At 43.1% G+C, this 20,289-nt stretch overlaps 1 protein-coding gene across 6 annotated transcripts in view; it reads left to right on the forward strand.

Annotated features, from left to right (window-relative positions):
* The window catches only part of cadm1b (cell adhesion molecule 1b), a 149,743-nt gene that overhangs the window by 108,068 nt on the left and 21,386 nt on the right, over positions 1 to 20,289 (forward strand). For 2 of the 6 annotated variants that reach the window (XM_079482225.1, XM_079482226.1), the window contains 4 exons: positions 2,731 to 2,889; positions 4,172 to 4,268; positions 4,573 to 4,745; positions 20,109 to 20,168. In XM_079482225.1, the coding sequence (XP_079338351.1) occupies positions 2,731 to 2,889; positions 4,172 to 4,268; positions 4,573 to 4,745; positions 20,109 to 20,168 (489 nt within the window). The remainder of the gene's footprint in view (positions 1 to 2,730; positions 2,890 to 4,171; positions 4,269 to 4,572; positions 4,746 to 20,108; positions 20,169 to 20,289) is intronic. The other 4 variants (XM_079482227.1, XM_079482228.1, XM_079482229.1 and 1 more) reach the window with 3 other exon arrangements.

A 20,289-nucleotide genomic window follows, 5' to 3' on the forward strand; every position in this document is an offset into this window, starting at 1 on the left:
CGGATGAGCCCAGACTGAAGTGATTCACGAATATACTTATCCATGGCCTCTCTTTCAGGACCGGAAAGGGAATATAGTCGACCCTTAGGCGGAGAAGTGCCTGGAAGGAGGTCAATGGCGCAGTCGTAGGGGCGATGCGGAGGTAGGGAGGTGGCGCGTGCCTTGCTGAAGACCGAGCGCAGACCGTGGTATTCCTCCGGGACCCCGGTTATGTCGGCCGCTTCTACCTGCAAAACAGGGGAGACAGAAACAGGAGACAGGGCAGGACCAAGACAAGATGCATGACAAGAGGGGCTCCAGGCCAGAATGGAACCATTAACCCAATCCACGTGAGGATTATGCTGTGACAACCATGGGTGCCCTAAAATGATAGGTGTTTTGGGGGACTCTAGGATGTACAGCTCAATCATCTCACAGTGGTTACCAGAAAGAAAGAGTCTTACGTGGGGGGTGACGTGAGTTATGGTGGCAAAAGATGGACCCGCCAGCGTCCAGACCGGGATGGGTTGAGTCAACGCTCGAAGAGGAATCCCCCATTGGCGAGCCGTGGAGGCGTCGAGGAAGTTGCCCTCCGCACCCGAGTCCAGAAGAGCTTGTCCACTGTGTTCCTGTCCCCCGTAGGAGACACGGAAGTCCAAGACGGTGCGTGAGGTCGGGGAGGAAGTAGGGATGGCGCCCACACGGATTCCCCGAACTACGGGTGGGCGCGTGCTTTTACTGGGCACTGGATGGCTTGATGACCCGGACCTCCGCAGTATAGGCATAACCCATGCAAAATCCGGTGTTCCTTCTGCTGTGGAGTGAGGCGGGTGCGGCCCAGTTGCATGGGTTCGGGTCCTTCGGCAGGAGGGGCTGTGACCGGCAGGGACGGTGTGTCGCGGATACGCCAAGGGGGTGGTGAGCGTTGTCTAAGGCGACGGCGCTTGAGTCGGCTCTCCACTCGGAGGCACAGGTTGGTGAGCGCTTCCATATCCTCGGGAAGGTCAAGGGTGGCCATCTCGTCGGCGATAGAGTGGTGGAGTCCCTCTAAGAACCGTGCCCGTAAGGCAGCTGTATTCCAGCTGCAAGCTGCTGCCAAGGTTTGGAACCGAATGGAGTAGTCAGTGAGGGATGACCTCCCTTGGGAAAGACGAGAGAGCTGGGACGCCGCTTCATCACCTCTGGCTGACCGGTCGAAGAGATGGGTCATCTCAGCCTTAAAGGCCTCAAAAGAAGAGCAGCAGGGAGCCTCAGCCTCCCAGACGGCAACTCCCCAGTCACGGGCTGGCCCGGTGAGGAGATTCAGGACGAAAGCCACTTTTGTGTCCTCCCGGGCGTAGCGGCGGTTCTGCAGGGTAAACACGAGCCCACACTGGGCCAAGAAAGGGCGGCAGGCATTGGGCGCTCCGTCATAGGGGGGAGGAAGATTGATATGAGGCTCCGGCTCCGGCGGGCTGGTGATGGTTGGACCTCGACCGCTGGCGACAGCCCCCTGGACCTCCTGCAGGGCAGCGCGCAGTTCTGTCATCTGCCCGGATAGGAATTCCATCCCCTGGGAGGCTGCGGTTAAGCGAGTTGCCTGTTGTCCCAACAGGACCCCCTGTTGCTGGATAGCCATCCGGACAGGGTCCGTCTCCGCTGGGCCTCGGGTTTGGTCAGTCCGTTCTGTCATGGTGGAAGAACGGAGAGAGGCCCAATTGCGGTGAAACAGCTGGTTTTATTTACCCTGCCCACAGGGGACACAAGAGAGCATACACAACCCCGAAGGGAGAGACAAAAACCCCGAAGGGAGAGATGAATGACCCCGAAGGGAGAGATGAATGACCCCGAAGGGAGAACTCTCAGGAGATCCTCTATCGAAGCGTCTGCAGCACAGGTGGTTGTCACACCCGGAGAATCCGGGTTCTAGACGGCGGCTGCGGACCGCAACGGTAGAGGCAGGGTCTGGTGCTAGGCAGGGTATGCTGGGTCCCAGACGGCGTGGCTGGGTAAAGTCCCGGGGAGCTGGTGGGAGAGCTTCGTGAGCAGCCGATGCAGGGAGTCACTGGAGCGCCGGCGGGAAACTAGCGGGCAGATGAAGATGAGAAAATAATAGGAGGAACACCAAACTATCTAGGGAAAATAACAATACTAGAAAAACCTAACTAGACTAGACTAAATAAATAACGCTAATGACAGATAGAGGAAAGCTTGTAACGCAAGTCTAGACACGACTGGACTGGACAGGACAAGAAGTCAGCTAACGGTAGTGCTAGTATAAACACACAACGGACTGACGAAGAACAAGAGCACACGAGGGAATGAAATAGGAAACCTCTTAATTACGTAATGGGCAACAGCCGCGTAGCGCAACCCGCGAGCGGGAAGCGCTAGCGAAACTCGCTACAGGTGACAGGGTGATCAGCGGAGTCGTGAGGGAAACCCAGTGAGGGAGACACGGGGGCGGGGCTGGTGACGCAGACACAGAACACGCGGAAAACTGTCAAACAATTCCCCACGTGTTCAACATGAAACAAAACACAGTCACGCAGGCAAAAAACTGAACCACAGACCCAGAGTCATGACATTATGTATTGTGCGCTCACACGATCTGTTTCTCACAACAAATAAATGTGAAATTTGTATGTAGGTGACGATATCAGTTCTCATTCCCTGTTCCCTCTGCCGCTGACACGGGGTTATTATGGCAGACCTGAGATGGAGCGCGCTCGCTTGTTATGGCTCACATGTCGGTCTCACGCTCATTCCCAGGTGAGGCGACTGTCGAGGAGTTATACGACGGGATGTTCACTGTCACCAGCCGGCTCAGGCTTACCGTCTCTAAGGAGGACGATGGAGTGGCCGTCATCTGCATCGTTGACCATCCAGCCGTGAAGGACTTCCAGGCTCAGAAATATCTGGAAGTGCAGTGTGAGTCATCAGTGTTTAAATTCTAGCTGCAAATAAGCCTCGAGGTGTGATCTCCTCACCTGCGTGTGGAGGCTGTCTGACTGATGTTGTAATGAATGATAGAACTTTGTGTTACAAAATAAGCTCATTTTAAAGATATGATTTATCAGAAAATTCAGACATTACTGTGTACTTATACTAGGGTTGTAACAGTATGAGATGATAACTCCCTGTGTAGGGAGACAAAGAGAGAGAGAGAGAGAGAGAGAGAGAGAGAGAGATAACCATTGTTGTTTTTTAAGGCAAAAATGTTAAATTGGTGAAAAACCACCACGTACAGTGTAAACATTATTTGCAATATCATACTGAATGTGTACGATTAAAAATAACACAATATGAGTAATCATGGTTATTAATATTACGACAAACTAAATTAACAGCAACAAAGCAACATTAATAATATTTTTATGATATATTAATTCATTAATATATAATAATGATAATCATACATTTTTGGTCTGTTTTAGGGCAGAGACAATTCGGACATGAGTTTGAATAAAATAACAACTGAAGTTTAGTTTTTCCCTGAACTATTCCTTTATCCTGAGCGAGGTCTAGGCAAGGGCTTTCAAAACAGACACTGTCAAATTACGGCTAACCACAAAATGCTGTCTGCTAAATAATGCATTGATTAAGTACGTTTGGCATGCGCTCTTTTGTGGCACGAGAAGTCCTGGAAAGGTTAACCTACCCTTTTGTAATCTTGGCAGAATATTAATTTATTCAGATAGCTGACTGCTCAGGGTGACCTTTGAGAAGAAAAGACAGGAGAGATCGGCTCAACTATAACAGCTTGACATTTTGACTAACATAGATAAAAGAGAAGAAAAAAAACATTTTACACTACTGTTAAGTTGACTGTTTAAATTCATAACACTCTCCCCCTCCTTCGCAAGCCTATAAAAAAATCACGTACTGTCATGTTCATGCTCTTTTAAACTCACCGGGGCAACTTAATGCAGTGTAAAGTGAACGATGAAACCCAGAAGAGCAATTAAGATCTGCTGCTTTTATTGTCGTCTTTGTATTAAGCGTGAATGCGTAACATGCACACGGATATAAAAAATGCGCAATCTGGAAACCTGTCGGGGATGTTTTCTAATCCGAGCGAGAGGCAGGTATTGTATCTGGTCATAGAATGATGATTAGATACAATGGGCTCAAGAGTAGCGAACTGGATCGATGCGCTTGTGTAACTAAAAATGAGTGTGTGTTTGTCCCTTCTTTTGTGTCTGTTTGGCAGATAAACCAGAAGTGAAGATTGTGGTGGAGTTCCCAGAGGGTTTGACCCGAGAGGGGGAACATCTCGAGCTCACGTGTGAAGCTAAAGGCAAACCACAGTGAGTCCTGCGTATCACTTTGTTACGTGTTCTTGAGTTATCTTGGAGATCTTGAGATGGTGATAAAAACAACGTACAGGGATACTGTAAGACTGATAACAGCAGTATTTTATAGTAATAACCCCCACATGCAAAATAAAACAATAATCCACAGCTCAGATTTCTAAGCAGCATGCACATTTGTTTGTGCAGGTGGCGATTTTACATCAGTGCTAAAGTTTTCCTGATTAAAGCGCATTATCCTCTCCTCGTCTGTCTGAGCATTTTCACACTGAGCACTAAATGATTACTCTGTATTGTACAGGCCTCATCAAATTAACTGGCTCAAAGTGGATGATGATTTCCCCTCCCACGCCGTGATAACCGGCTCTGATCTCTACATCGAAAACCTAAACAAGTCGTTCAACGGGACGTACCGCTGCGTGGCGTCCAACTTAGTGGGAGAAGCCTACGATGATTACATCCTTTATGTTTATGGTACGTACTCAAACCACATCTTATCTGTGTCTTTAAACAAACTATTTAAAAGAGCAATTCCCCAGTCGGTTAAACCTGTCTTGGATAAAATGACACTGTTAATGGCAAGTTTTGTTAGTCTATTAGTGTCTTGGCTTAACCTGTGTTTGGACAAGCAGCCCTCAACTGCGGGATGGTGATCATAAAGTGCGTTTATTGTTTCAGCTACAGCTGTCTATGTTGCTTTGAGTGAAGTACAGAGGAGTTTAACCTTGAACAATGTTGCCTCTGGGTTTCTTCTAGTTGCAGCACATGACAAATACAGCCGCAGTAAAACTGAAGAGGCCATGCCAAATTTTCATTTAATCATCATTTCTAGATGTATTGTGGCCATTCAGTGTCTGCTGAATTTCGACAAAATCAAACCACAGGAGTGACATACAGTGCCTTCATCCAACAGCAATGTGAAAAGCTGACAGCATGACAAGACACATGAAAACTGTGATAGAAATCACAGTTATCAAAAAAATCACACGCACAAATATTACTGTTGTATTGCAAGTGAATGTGAACTTGTTTGAGGTCTGAAAAAATACAAAGCATCTTTTCAAAAATAATCCTTTAAAACATACCGGCTGTATAAATAGAAAAACTGACAATAATTTAAACATTATCTCTATTTTTCTGTGGCTGTATATGATGACAATACAATGGTAAATAATGAGGGGATACCCCGTTTGTTCACAATGCTTTCTGTCTCTCTTCATTGAGCTAGTTTTTGCTCGGGAGAACTGTCTTCATGAAAGCATTCTTTATTTTATTTATATCCATCAAAATATGAGTCATATTTATTTGAGTGCAAACTTAATTATCAGGTCATTATCAGGAATATTTTTTTATGTTTAAAGGACTTGCTTAAATGTGTTTGTTGCATAAAAGCACCATTGTGGAATACATTTGTAGTAGAAATGGATGCAGCTGCTACTGCTGTGGCATAAAGTGTATTAATTATTACATAGTGTTTTTATGTAAAATGTAATAGATAAATACAATTTGAAGGTCCAGTGTGGGAAATTTAGCAGCATTTAGTGGTGAGGTTGTGAATTGCAACCAACGGCTCAATCCTCCCTCCCTTTCGAGGTATGTAGATAGAAATAGCTCATTCTAGGGTAAGAAAAACATAACGCTTCATTATGTAAGGTATTTATGCACCTCTGAAGGTGTATATTAAAATGCATTTCCGTCAGTAGATCCTCCTTCATCTTACACATTGCACCTTTAAGTAATTCTATTAGATTGTAATTTTGCAATTACTGTGAACATACCTAAAAATTACCCATGAAACCTCCCAACATTATTTTTTTAAGTTTTATTAAGTCTTTTGTACATGTTTCAACAAATGTTGCTGTCATAAAGCATGCATTAGCGAGATTTTTACTAAATATGAGTCACCTGAGAGTTTTTCATGCTACCAGTCGTATTAATACAGACAGTGCATTGTGTTCTTTGCATGTTTAATACTTCAAAAGGGCCGACAGCTGGATTTTTCAAAGTACGAGCAATAATTGCTTTGACAGCGCCATTTGACGGCCAGGATTTAACAAAGCCTTGCTTTAACTACAGGAGAATTGAAGTGTTGTTTTGGTTTAAAGCAGGTTGTGTTCAGGATGGCTAATGGGCAGCCAGCTGCAGCTTTAACAAACTGTCTTGTTTGAGCAAAAGGCATTACCCTAAAGAGATGGAAAAGGGTGGCCTGTCATTGAGGCATTTTGCTGCCATAGTTATTAGTCTCTCATAATGCCGATGTCAGAGGCAGGTGTTTGGAAATGATGTCTCAGGCACGGATTAATGCACAGGCTTGCCTAGGCGGCAGCCTAGGAGCCCCACCTGTTTAGGGGCCTCTTATTGGCAAGATTTTTTATTTTTAACAAAAAATAGACCCTCATTGGTCCATCAGAAATATTACCAAAAAATAAGCCTGTGATTGGATAGATGTGACATTTGGAGCAAAAACGGAAAATACAAAGGTTAAAAGAACAACGTGACTAAGATTGAAACAGATGCAGCGGGATCCTTAGCTATTGAAGCAGAAGACTCATGTGTTTTATTGAAGTAAATACATTGTAATTGGCTAAAGCACATGCGCATAGTTTGGTACCCTGGTGCGTACTTGAGCTTTTACATTAGCGATTTTTCTGTGCTCCGATCTGACCTAACCTGCAAGCGTGAAAGGCACCTGAAAGCCATCTAAGGGGGTCCTAACCCAAAGAGCAGCCTAGGGGCCCCAGACCACCATAATCCGCCCCTGTTAAATGGGGGACTGTTGTGCGTGTCATGCCAGGAAGCAGTTATTCTTCTCTGTGTCTGTATCCTTTTCCTAAGCGAGAACCACCTGCTGATCCCTTCACCTTCTCTAGTTTCACAGGTGCATGCAAGATTTCATTCTGTTTATACCAGTGATTGATCTCAAACAGAAAATCCAAATGGCATTAAATTTGTTATGTAGAAGTGCAAAAGTATTGATAACCTCCCTGTCTGCCAGTGGCCCTTTTATTGCGGGCTCAACTACTTTAGACCTAAAAAACATGGTTATGGTAGAAATAATATTCAATTGTGAAAGTTGACTTTCTAATGCCTGAAATGCTCACACTTTGCATTAAATAAAATAGTCGTCTCATGGTGCATTTGTAAATCAATTTATACAGGCAATTGTGGAGCATGACCTACCTCAGAGAACTCTAACAAGTGGAAAGACCTCTTGTAGCTTGATAATCCTGAGCACACTTTATTCTTCTGCTGCCTGTCAGACTTACTTTTAATGCTGCTCCTGGGGGGATGGCAGCTTTTTTGCTACACAGCATTTCCTTCTACTGCCGGAGTAAAGCAGCGACATAGTGGCTGAGTAAACGCTTATGGCTCCTCATGTTTGCGATTCATTTTTCCACTTAGTTTTTTCATTAGGCGGTAAAGAGAAAGACGTGGAACCAAGCAGATGTTCATTAGCCAATTTGTGAGTATATTGTATGCGTCTAAGTTTGCTAAAATCACCTGGCTTTTATACGGTGATGCTACAAGAAACTCTTAGATTTTGTTATTTAGCAGACACTTGGCACATGGATGGCATGCAGTACAGTTTTTTTCATTTACACCTTGTATATTTCATCACTGTATTCATTGCATTCATGAACAGAGCTGTTTGATGTATAATCAAATAAGTGAAGGCGAATGGGAATTTGTGAAGGGATGGATACATGTCATAACTTGATAAGCTTGTAGCATATAAAAAGCCAATGAAAAGGCGTCCTGTTACCCAAGCTTCTCGAAGGAACTTTATTGGTACTTTTGTTAATTTATAAAAAAAAGCACAGGCTGTATCTTTTTCGTGACTTGGCAATTACATTAAAAATGAAAAAGCCGGGTATTGAATTGAATTCTGGTGTTAAAGAAATAACCAGATTTGGGCAAGTGCATGCAAATGTCAACCCTAAGGTAAAAAAGGTAACTTTTGTTGCAGCTTGAGATGTTAAATACAGGAGAACAAAAATGTTCTACGGCATAGGTCCTATGCATTACTATAACTTGCCCTTTAGAAGAGCCATCCCTTTTACAATCTAAGCTTGAGTATGAATGGGTGCGCTTCAGCTCATTTGAAATGATACCGTATTTCTTTGTACGTTGGAATAATGCACCATAATTATCATCCCATTTTTCAGAATCCAGATGTGCCATTTTGTGTCCTCTTTCACCCGTCTCTACTCTGCGTTCTTCCAAAACAAATTAAAATGGGTCTGCAAATCTTGTTTTAAAGCTTTGTGAAGTCTTCTCCAGCGCAAAGAAAGTAAAGAAACTTAATATCTTTTCTTTGATTAATGCTCTAAAGCATTGTAAATTGTCCAGAGGACCTATATGCCATGACAAGTGGCTAATTTTGTTTGGTGAAGAGGTGAAGAGGTGCAGGGTTGAAATCGGCTCAGTCCAAAGACGTCAGTACTGTGAATTGAAAGACATAGGCTTTCTTGCTCTTGAACAAGATACTTCACCTCTTCAATGCAGGATTAGCCTATTGCTGCCTGTTTTCTGTCAGTAACATAAGAGTTCAGATATACAGGATTAAGAAGCGTGGATGCTTTGTACACTGGACAAAGGTTGAAAGTAAGAGGCACTTTGTTGCAAATCCAGGGTTGCTGTTTTCCAGCACATATCCAAAGACAAATGTAAAACTAGCAGGACCTTAACGCACGCTTTCATATGCTTTGCTGAAAGTTGCTCTAGGAAATACGACAATTTCCTTCTTCCATTGACATAACAGATTAAAAATCAATAGTTCTTAAAGTTCTTAAAGCTGGAGAAAGACCTTCTGACTAAAGCAAAATCTTCCAAAACACTTTCTGATCTCTCCGTCTTTCAGAAAGATGCCAATCGTAATGGTTTCCAAGTAGGTGATTTAGCCCACAGATGAAAACCTGCTCGCCTGATCAAGTACTATAATGCAGCGGTTGTACATTTCTCGTCATTTATCATTATAATGAAGTTGTTCAAAATTATCTAGAGACTCGGCCGTAGGGGATATGTGACACATCATTTGGATGCTCAAGGTCTACAGCCTTGACTTTCAATTCATGCTCCATTATGTTGTGTCATTCTAAATGACTTTGTCTTCATCTGCACTTTTTTCTCGAGTCAGATTGAGTCTGTGATGTTGTCAAATCCAATTGTGCCTTGTTAGCCTTTATTAACACAAAACAAAATCCTAAATTAAATTATTTAAAAAGCTGCAGAGGTTTGAATGTGTTAATAACGGCTTTCATTACATCGGAGACTCTTTATGTTTACCTAAAGTATTCTAAAACCAGGCAAATGCGACTAAATACACATCGGCGCTCACAAGAGAATTGATTTCCAGCGCTAATCGTGCCTTCCAGATTAATTAGTGCGTATCTATTAACAGCCCGTCTGCATTTTTAAGTACAGTATTCACGGTGGAATATTGCTTGCAGGTATAATTCGGGCAATGCTTTTCATCAGTCCAGTCCAGCTAATTGCACATTTGCTTTTTAGTCTGTTTTTTGCTTTAAATTGTCGTGTCCGTGTGTTTTGAATTGCCAGTCACTTATGATTAAAAATGCTTAAAAGGGTAGTAAATCCAAAAATGACAATTCTGTAGGCTTTTATTCACCCCCGTGTTGTTTCAAAACCGTGTGACTGACTTTGTTGCCTGGAAGACTAAAGGAAGTCTAAAGGAGATGTTCAACAGAATGTTAGTGAGTGACAGCTTCAATTCCCAGTCATTATAGTTTTTTATATCCGTTTTACTGTAGTTTTATGAAAATAGTTAGGATTATACTTTTTATACTTTTAGTTTTCAGGTTTAGTTCAGCAATTCAGTTATGTTGTTTTGTCATGTTATGATTTATCTGTTTATTTTGATATTACTATTTTAGTTTAATTAATTTTTATTTAATTGTTGTTTTCAGTTATACTGTAAATGTATTATTATTTTAAATACACTTTTTTCTTTTTTAATGTAATTTTAGAAATATTGTGGTGTGTGCTTATTTATTTAATAGTATTTATTTTTTGCTTTCATTTATTTTATTTCTGAGGCAACATTTCTAAATTTAGTTTAGCATACATTTTTCAAATGATATTTAAGCAGATATTTGATTTGATTTCAAGAAACAGACATGTTTTAATAGATTAAGTCTTAGTAAATTTCTATAGGCGTAATTTGGGTGGGACATGTCCTCACCACTTTTTGGAAGAAATTTAGAAATGCTTACGGATGGGGCCATTAACATCTTAAAGTCGTGGAAAACGCAGGCGCTTTCTAACAATCTCCCGTTGCTCACACTCCCGTTGCCAGAAGGAAATGCTCGCATCAACCGCATTCCTGTGATTGCTTGTGCATCCAGTGTCCAGTGCATCCAAAAACGCGTAAACCAACGAACAAGTGACATTTTTAGTCATAGATTAGGAATAAACTGTTTTTTAAGTCGAATGCAACGCAACAGCCAAGTGACCTTCACCAAATGACAGGTTGGGAACCACATACTTTTTTCATTTTTAGATGGACGACAGTATGCTTTAATGTGATTTGAACAAGCTGTTGGATCAACAAAGGTCTAGTAGTATTGAACATTGAAGAAGATTGCAAGCATGTTCGCTCATAAAATGAACAGCCAACCTGATCTCACGGGAATTCGTAGTTGTTTTACAAGGTGGCTAATTTGTATGATTTCATACAATGTGAATCGTACAAAAACTTATGATTTAGCAAATCTCACAAGCAAGTTAAGCTTAAGTTTATGACTTCCAGTTACAGTAGGGGGTTTTAAACAAACTCCTATTGCAGTATGAGAACAGTAATGGAAATGTGGGCTTTGACAAGCACCACTTATTACACATAAGCTTTATTTATTTACTGTATTATTATTACACGCCCAACAGAAATCTCCCTCGTGATTACATTTATATTTATATTCATAGCAAATGAACCCAACTATGAGGTTGTATTGCTTCTCGCATTAGCTGTGCTCTCCTGACAGGTTGTTCTGTATGTGTTAAAACCTTAAAACCTGAAGCTTATATGTTTCGCCTGTATGAAGGTTGGCAGTACCGCCGTTTGTTTAACCATTGTTTGTCCCAGTGGGAACTGTGTATGTTTAAATTACAGTCACCTGATGTTCAATGCTAAAGCCTGTGGGGAAAGAAGAAGTACCGACACAGACCATGTCCATCATTAACCTCCATATTCAGTCTCCTTTGGGAGATGTTCTCTCAGACAAACTCATGTAACACCGGCTCTTGCTAAAACGTAAATGTAAGCACAGACTCACAGCACAGCAAACACAATGTTATCTGTTTTCTCTGACTGTCTTAGACTCTGAATGATTAGCTCCGTTCTGTGAGGTTTGAAATGAAGCCAAAAAGAAAAGCAGTCTGTCGTGTTTGCTAATATGCGGGATGTGAGAGCTTGTGCGCTGTGTATTTAACGGTATTAGACAGCCTTTCAACCGCTTTCATTTCTGCTGTGACAGCATAATATTTTTGACATTGTGAATATGCATTGATATACAACATAAAGGCAAGCAATTGCACACAGTTAGGGCTTTTCATAAATTTGCATAGATCATTTAACATGCACTCCAAGGCTTTGTTCACACTGCACACAAATCCAATTTGGTTTTCAAATCGGATCTTTGGGATTGACTGTCTGCATTGTCATTCTGCAAATCTGTTTGTTTACATTGTCTATCTGCATTAGTTGATATGCATCACTCGTTTTTTCACTTTATACTGTAGTGAATGTCACACAGTTGACTGTATGATGAAAGAATGTGTGAAACTTTGTTAGGGATCATACATAGTGCACTATGTGTTGGATCTGTGTACAAAAAAGTATTGTTCAGGTTTATTTTATTAATTATACTTTAAGTATGTAACAGTAAACTGTGTTTTTAGTTTGTACTGTAACTATCCTACACGTGATAATTTACTGGATCGATACATGATGTTTTATTAACAAAGTTCGGGAGGAACCTAAGCATATAAATCAGCCCGATGTTCCATCAGCAGCAATCACCTATCAGCCGAGCACGCAATCTCTCCTTAATTATCTAGGCTGGTTCACCATCAGCAATCACCGTATCTACCCTATCAGCTCCAGCAAGCTCTATCATAAATAGACAAACAATCTTACCTGTTGCATCTTGCCAGATAAGCATCGTCAAGTTTCGCCACTATGTCAGAGTCTCCAAAGTAGCAAACGTTCCAGAACCGTCGGTGCCATCATGCACTTTCCAGCTCAGGGTCGGATTATACGGACTATTCCCAAGTTTCGCCGTGGGGCCGCCATCCCCGGACGTCCCATTCAGCAGGCGGATGTCGAAACTAGAGCTCTACACCCTCTACGTGTCGTCCGAGGTCGACGTCCCCTCAATGAGGTTGGCACGATCGGCTGCCAATAACAAGCCAGGCCCGGCTCGGGGTCCCGTCCATTCCAGGCTCGGGCAGTCTACATCCGCGGCTCGGCATGGCCTCCCTCACTCGAGCCGACGCAGCAAGGCTTCGGCAAGTCTTGGAAGCGCTCAGGTCACTCTGGAAGTCACGGATATCCCATTCAAGCACCTCCGGCAGCCCGTGGTATCTCAGCTCAATGCGTGGGATAACACCGCGACTGCAGATGACCGCCCCGGCCAGGCTGGCCAGCAACTCTCAGGAGCCCTGGCTCACCCATACGTCTCAGGCGTGAGGATGCCTCCGTTAGAGTCACAGGCCTCGTTCCCTGGGCCTCATATCTTCGGCGCCGCTGCCAACGCTAGCACGAGCTTGTCTCCGCACAACGCGCAAACGGCTGCCATTCTCTCTCTTCAACAGGCACGCCCCACGTTTTCATTGGCCACAGCCGCTGCAATGCCAGCACCTCCACACGCGCATGCGATGTAACCTCCACCAGTCTCCAGCAACATCAGAGCGCAGATTTTTGCAGAAGTCCAGGCTGCCGGCGCTCGAAGCAGACCCCATGCCTATTCCGGTACAACCTTATCAGGAGTTGATCTTCCAGTGAATCACCCACTGCAAACGCTTCTCGATGCCTCTCTCAATTCCATAACTAAGGCAGTTTCCCCCAGGACCCTGCAATCATACCTCACGGCATGGAGAAGCTTCAGATCGTTTCACCAGGCTTTCAGCATTCCCTTCCCAGAATTTTCTCTCCTCACAATTACCTCATACATCTCATTTCTCAACACTGCAAAAAACCTTCAGGCCAGCTACATCAGAGGTTACCTCAGCGGACACCAGTTCTTCCATAAATTGATTTTCAACTCCCCGTAACCAGCCATAGCAAGCTCCCAAACATCAATGGTTATCCAAAGCATACGAAGATCCCAACCCGCCCGTCAGGATGCCAGGAGGCCCATTACCTTGGAGATTCTCACCAAATGCATCTCCACCCTCCGCAAGGGATATCACTCCACATGTTGCCCGCACACTCGACGCCATGTTCACATTGGCGTTCTTCGGTTTTCTACAATGCTCAGAGATCACGATCCACATCCAAATTCGACCATTCAGTTCAGCCCACCATGAATGACCTCCAGGTGCTGGATTTGGAGACGATTTCTTACTCGATTAAGCAAAGTAAGACTGACCAGACCAGGAGAGGCCATTTCGTCTACGTTTTCAACATCCATTCACCGATTCAGCCGTATCGAGCCCTCCTAGCCTACCTTCGCTACAGACAACCCCGGTCAGCGGCCTTATCGGATCCCCTCTTCCTCGACGACTCTAAATCGCCCAGGCCTTACGCTTCTGGTTTCAGAAGCACCTCAAAGCCGTCCTGCTCCAAACTGGCATCCCAGCAGACAACTTTTGCTGTCACTCCTTCCGCATAGGCGCAGCTACCACAGCTGCCCAAAAGGGCCTATCCAAGCGAGCTTCCAACAAGTGCTCTGTAGCAGCAGACACTACTAGCCATGAAGCCAGTATCGCAGGAGCGACCGCCCCCGCAGGGGTCCGAGCTTCCAACAAGTGCTCTCTAGCAGAAGACACTACTAGCCATGAAGCCGGTATCGCAGCAGCGACCGCCCCCGCAGGGGCCCGAGCTTCCAACAAGTGTTCTGTAGCAGCAGGCACCACCAGCAATGAAGCCAGTATCGCAGCAGCGACCGCCCCCGCAGGGGCCCGAGCTTCCAACAAGTGCTCTGTAGCAGCAGACACTACTAGCCATGAAGCCGATATCGCAGCAGCGACCGCCCCCGCAGGGGCCCGAGCTTCCAACAAGTGTTCTGTAGCAGCAGGCACCACCAGCAATGAAGCCAGTATCGCAGCAGCGACCGCCCCCGCAGGGGCCCGAGCTTCCAACAAGTGCTCTGTAGCAGCAGACACTACTAGCCATGAAGCCAGTATCGCAGCAGCGACCGCCCCCGCAGGGGCCCGAGCTTCCAACAAGTGCTCTGTAGCAGCAGGCACCACCAGCAATGAAGCCAGTGTCGCAGCAGCGACCGCCCCCGCAGGGGCCCGAGCTTCCAACAAGTGCTCTGTAGCAGCAGGCACCACCAGCAATGAAGCCAGTGTCGCAGCAGCGACCGCCCCCGCAGGGGCCCGAGCTTCCAACAAGTGCTCTGTAGCAGCAGACACTACTAGCCATGAAGCCAGTATCGCAGCAGCGATAGCCCTAATGGGCCCTCATCCTTTTGTTTTTACTAAATTTCAGGTTGCACCTCCATAACGCACAGCATGGCATTTTTGGGGGGTGTATGCGTACTTCGGCGGTTGTCCAGCTCTATTTTGCATTTGGGGGGTGTGTTCTGGGCTCGAGCCGGTTCCGAGCCCGGAGTACTTGCTCTGAGCAGGGTAGAGTGCTCCGGGTTCGGATAGATCCGGCGAGCTCGGAGCCCACTCCCTGTACAACACGCCAAATCACATAACCTGCATTCCCATGCTTTACCATCTATCCCAACAAGGAGCTGTTTATCGGCGAGAGCGAACTCGTGAATTGCAGCATGTAGTATATTTTAAGGATACTTTATGTAGTAAGTATACTAATATTGTATCAATGTGCTAGTATGTTTTGTAAGAGCATTATTTTAAATTTAAATTATTTGTGACTAAATTGGCCCACTTTTTTAGTTTGTAAAAGTATACTTTTTAGTATGTAACTGTAGTTTACTTGGAGTACACAACTACTTTGTTTTTCATTTATTCTGTAATTACAAGTGATAGTTTACTTGATCAATACTTGTAGCATGTAGTTTATTTTAAGTATTCTTTATGTATTAAGTATGCTAATATAATGTCAATGTACTAGTATACTTCTATGTGAAATATTTAAAACTATATCATTACTACTTGGTACTAAACTTGTCATGATTCTGCCTACTCTTGTCTTGATTTTCTGGTCTAGGGGCAGAGTCATGACAGACCCATGTGTTTTATGTGGAGAGAAACATATTATTGTCAATCAGGTTATAATATGCGTTCTCTCCAGTCTCGTCATTTGGCCCTGCCCCTCTCGTTCCTAGTATAGCTTTCCCCCTGTGTCTCATAACCCACACCTGCCCATCGTTATCTCCTTTGTTAGTCTCCCTATTTAATGCCCTCTTGTCTATTGTCTTGTGCTGGTTCATTGTTCATGTATCCTGCCCTGTTTGGAGTGTTCATGTTTCCTGACGATCCTATTGAGTATTTGCTAGTCTTGTTGAGTGTTGAGTGTTGAGTGTTTAGTTTTCAATTGTGGTATCTTGTTTAGTAGTGTTTTCCCCATCGAGGGTGTTTATGTTTTGTTCCTGTGTTATTATTTATTAAAGTCTATTCGTTAACCCCTTCATCCCTGTGTCTGCCTGCAATTGGGTTCTTCCCCACACAGTTCTTGACAAAACTGGCCCACGTTTTAGTTTACAAAAATCTACTTTAATGTAACGTTAAATGTAACATTAGTAAACCTAAGTACACAATGTCTTTACAACTACGTTATTTCATTCGTACTGTAACTACAAGTGATAGTTTTCTAGATCGATATTTGTAGCATGTAGTATATTTTAAGTATACATTGAGAACTAAGTGAACTAATACAGTATTAGTATACTCGTAAATGTACTATTTCAAACTGCATCATTACTACTTGTTTCTAAATTGGCAAATTTTTAGTTTATGAAAGTACACTTTGTAGTAAACCACATAACGGTTAATTAAGCTCCGCTTTTATGTGTTTTATGCTTATTTATTTTGTAGACATTGCTCTAAAGTGTCTTATAAAAAAGACAGCGCTTACTGAAATACTATAAGTATCTGCATTTGCTGAGATTTGTGCTCATGACCTTGGCATTGTTCTCTACCAGTCATTACTTGAGGAAAGCTCTTGAGTATTGAGATGTATTCACATTATAGAGAAAAAACCCCGGTAAGCAACCTGGAGTATGTTTAAGCCTTGCTTAAGGGAACAATGGTGATCACTAATGGCTCATTCCTTGTTGAAATCAAACCAGCAACCTACTGGTATTCACCAGCCCTGGGTCTTAAACACTATAGCACCCCAACCCCTGTTCTTTATCCCTGGTGTTTTTAATGGTTTGTGAGATGGTCTAAACTAATTCTGTTACCTCCATTTACTCTACCAGAATAGACAGATGCATACAGTCACACCTAGAATTTCTTGGCAGAAGAAAAAAAGCCTGTCTCTCCATCTGCCAGTTCCCAATCTGCCTCAGTCATGAATATTTACTTCCCTTTAAGATCAAAGGGTTTATCCAATAAATGCTATTGTTATAAGAATTCAAATCATTGCAGTGTGTCATTACAGGTCACAAACAAACAGTGTGTTGGTGTAATGCTTTCACCACAAATAACGGCCACCCTAGCTCAGCTCCAACACTGACCATTAGACTGATATTTAACACATTCAACATTACTGAGAGGCAGCGGAATAGAGCCAATAGGTTTTATGAGGACACGTCTTGCAAGTGTTGTCAGAACAATCCCGCTCGTGATAAGTACTCGTATCGTCTATTTTCACACTGCGTGATTGGAATTTCATATTTCCGTCCCTCACATATGAATGGAAATATTGCACGTCCAAACACATTCACATCTCGGTGCTCATAACATCTAGCCAGGAGTCACCCAGCCTGCAAATTGCCCATGGAAAATTCTTGTTTGCTTGAGTATTATGCATGCCACATCCCATTCAGACCTTTGTGTTGGCCGTATCTCCTGAATGCACAATTTCAACCGCGGGAGTATGACATTTCCCCAACGGGCCTGCGATCGGTCATGGCGACACGAAATCCCAGAAATATGCGATGCGTCTCCATGCATCTACATTCAGAGATATTATCCTGTCCTTGGTGTTTTATCATTAGTTGGAAAGTGTTTGGGCCCCTACTGAGATCTTTTGATGGAGCACAGACAATAAAGTGATGGAGACAACTAGCCAATTTCGCCTGCTGAGACTGTTCCACAGCAAGGCGCCTCGGTATCTGTGGTAAAAGCGGAAAGATAGTCACATCGCACAGTCACAGCACAGTAGCTCGCCCGCATTTTCCAGCACGCCATTATTTCGATGGCTGTGTGCAAGGGCCGTGTGGAATATGGACTCTGCGTGTTTATTAATAAATGATTCTCATAATGTCATTTCTTTTGCCTTCCCTCATTTCCTTATTTGCTGAATAACAGGACAATGTGAATCATGCCGAGTGGTTCAACGTTTCGCAGGGGGTGCCGCGGCAGACTGAACGCTAGGCTGTTGTGAAACCTCTTCCCTAGAGGCTAATGGCCATCTCACTGTACATTATTCCACGTATTATCTGGCTACATAATAAATAACCCAGCTACCAAATAAAGTAATAAATGGGCATGAAATATTAATTTGTGTTTGAATTAATTTTACTATTAGACTTTTAGATTAGCTTAAGGCGTCCATTACCAAAATATTCCATTACATCTTAGAAAGCAATTACCCAGAAACATTGCTAACAAAGATTACGAAGAATCTTTCAATATTAATTTATTGCTTTTTATAATTAATCTGCAATTTTGCGGTAAATACAATATACCAGAATTGACAATAACCATCATAATAAGAAAATGATGATTTTCGATATTGTGTTAATACTACACATATAATAATACTTAAATTATTCTGTGTGCGGTTAAATATTTTAGCACAATGTTTACAAACGCTTTAGTCTTATTTAATTAACACTGCATATAGGAATTTATAGTGTGTCTGATATTTGACCTGTGTTTTGACTTGCATAACGTTTTATGTTTTGCTTATAGTCAATGTTTTCTTGTACAGCTGCTTTGTAACAATGAAAATTGTTAAAAGCGATATATAAATAAAGCTGACTTGACTGTAGCTTTGCTTCACTACACTCTTATTTTGAGTGTGATCCGGGCCGGTTCTAAACATTAGGAAAATTTATTTTGGAAGCCCCTCACAGCCCCCCCCATCCCCTCCACCTTTTAGAATAAATTAAGTATATTATTACACTGTAAAAGTGTACAATTTTAACAAGTTAATTATATTATTAAAAATATGTTTCAATTTGAAATTGCTCTAAATAAAATTGTAAAATGTGTAAAAAGAATATGTTGTGATGACAAACAAAGCCAAAGACTGTAAAATAAGTATGCGGTTAAATGCTCTGCGCAATTCGAGCTGCATGTGAGGACAGGTGCGTGCAGAAAAGACTCAAGTAGACTGCTGCGTATATGCTTTCAAAACACTGCTGCAGTAGTTTGATGTTATGTGCATCGAAGTTGGAGACGTTATAAACCATTTGGGGCAGTCGTGGCCTAATGTATAGAGTCGGACTCATGACCAGAATCTTGCCGGTTCAATCCTCAGGGCCGGCGGGTAACTACTGAGGTGCTCTTGAGCAAGGCACCTTGCTCCATTGGCACTGCAGTCATAGCTTCCCACTGCTCCATGTGTACTTGTGTTCACGACTTGCTGTGCGTGTGTTCACTACTCTCTGAATGGGTTAAATGCAGGGGCCACCATATCTGACAAATAGGTCACATTCACTTTTTTTCAGAAGAGAGATAGAAAAACACTCCTTTGAAATCACTTGAAAAGACATTCACATGATCAAACACCAGTGCATTTTGGTTTCATTTACCATTTGTATGTCATAGGGTGAACCCATATTTCTTGTTCGGTTCTTTTGGTTATTTTGGTTCGGACCAAAAAAGAAAAAGAATAATTTAGCCCTGATTCGATTAGCGAACCTAGAGATTTCGAACCCAATAGGCTAACGTGTAAAGTCGCAACGTGATTGGACAGCCGTTATGATTTCTATTTTAAAAAGCAACTTACAGGAAATCTAAATCAATGCTGTGTGCTCAGTTCTGCATGGGTTATACATGCTCAGTGTATGCCTGCGCATATGAGGGTATTTTAGCAAGCCGGTAACTCGTGAAGACCTCATGAAGTGTTTAAAGCAGTCAAAATTGGGCCAGGAATTCCTCTGTTGCATGCGGAAGCACAGATTTAATAAGATAAGATTTTCGGGGTTGTATATTGTTATCACTTCCTGTTTTTGGTTCGATTCGATTCCTTTGGTCCGCCTTGTGTTCCTATTTAAATCAAACCGCGGCAGAGCTCGTTTGAAAGTAGATCGAGACCCATCTTTTCAGCGGTCCTGCCCGCTTGTTTGGTGCATACCAGGGTTTGGCTGGAAGCATTCCCCCTAACACAAATAAACCGCACTGATAGAACAATCGCACCAGAGTTTGTTTTAATCTAACCAAACATGGCATATTGACACCCTTAGAGAAAGTGCTTGTTTCATACTAACATGCAGTCTTTCTGTTACGGCCTTCGTGACTTCTCTCCTCCATTTATTACCTCTTATGTGTGTTTCCATTTTTTCCATCTAGATGTTCACACCACAACCCCCACACCCACCACTACCACCATCAACCCTGATGCCTCCCAAGGTACAGTACATCTCAGCTTCAGGGTTTCTCTTTCCATCTCACCCTTTTACTTTTCTGTTGTCTCCAGTGTCCTGCTGCGTGTGCATCCGTGTGTATGTGTGTGTAAATACTGCTGATGCAT

The sequence above is a fragment of the Barbatula barbatula genome, assembly GCF_947034865.1.
Source record: "Barbatula barbatula genome assembly, chromosome: 19".
Taxonomy (NCBI): domain Eukaryota; kingdom Metazoa; phylum Chordata; class Actinopteri; order Cypriniformes; family Nemacheilidae; genus Barbatula; species Barbatula barbatula.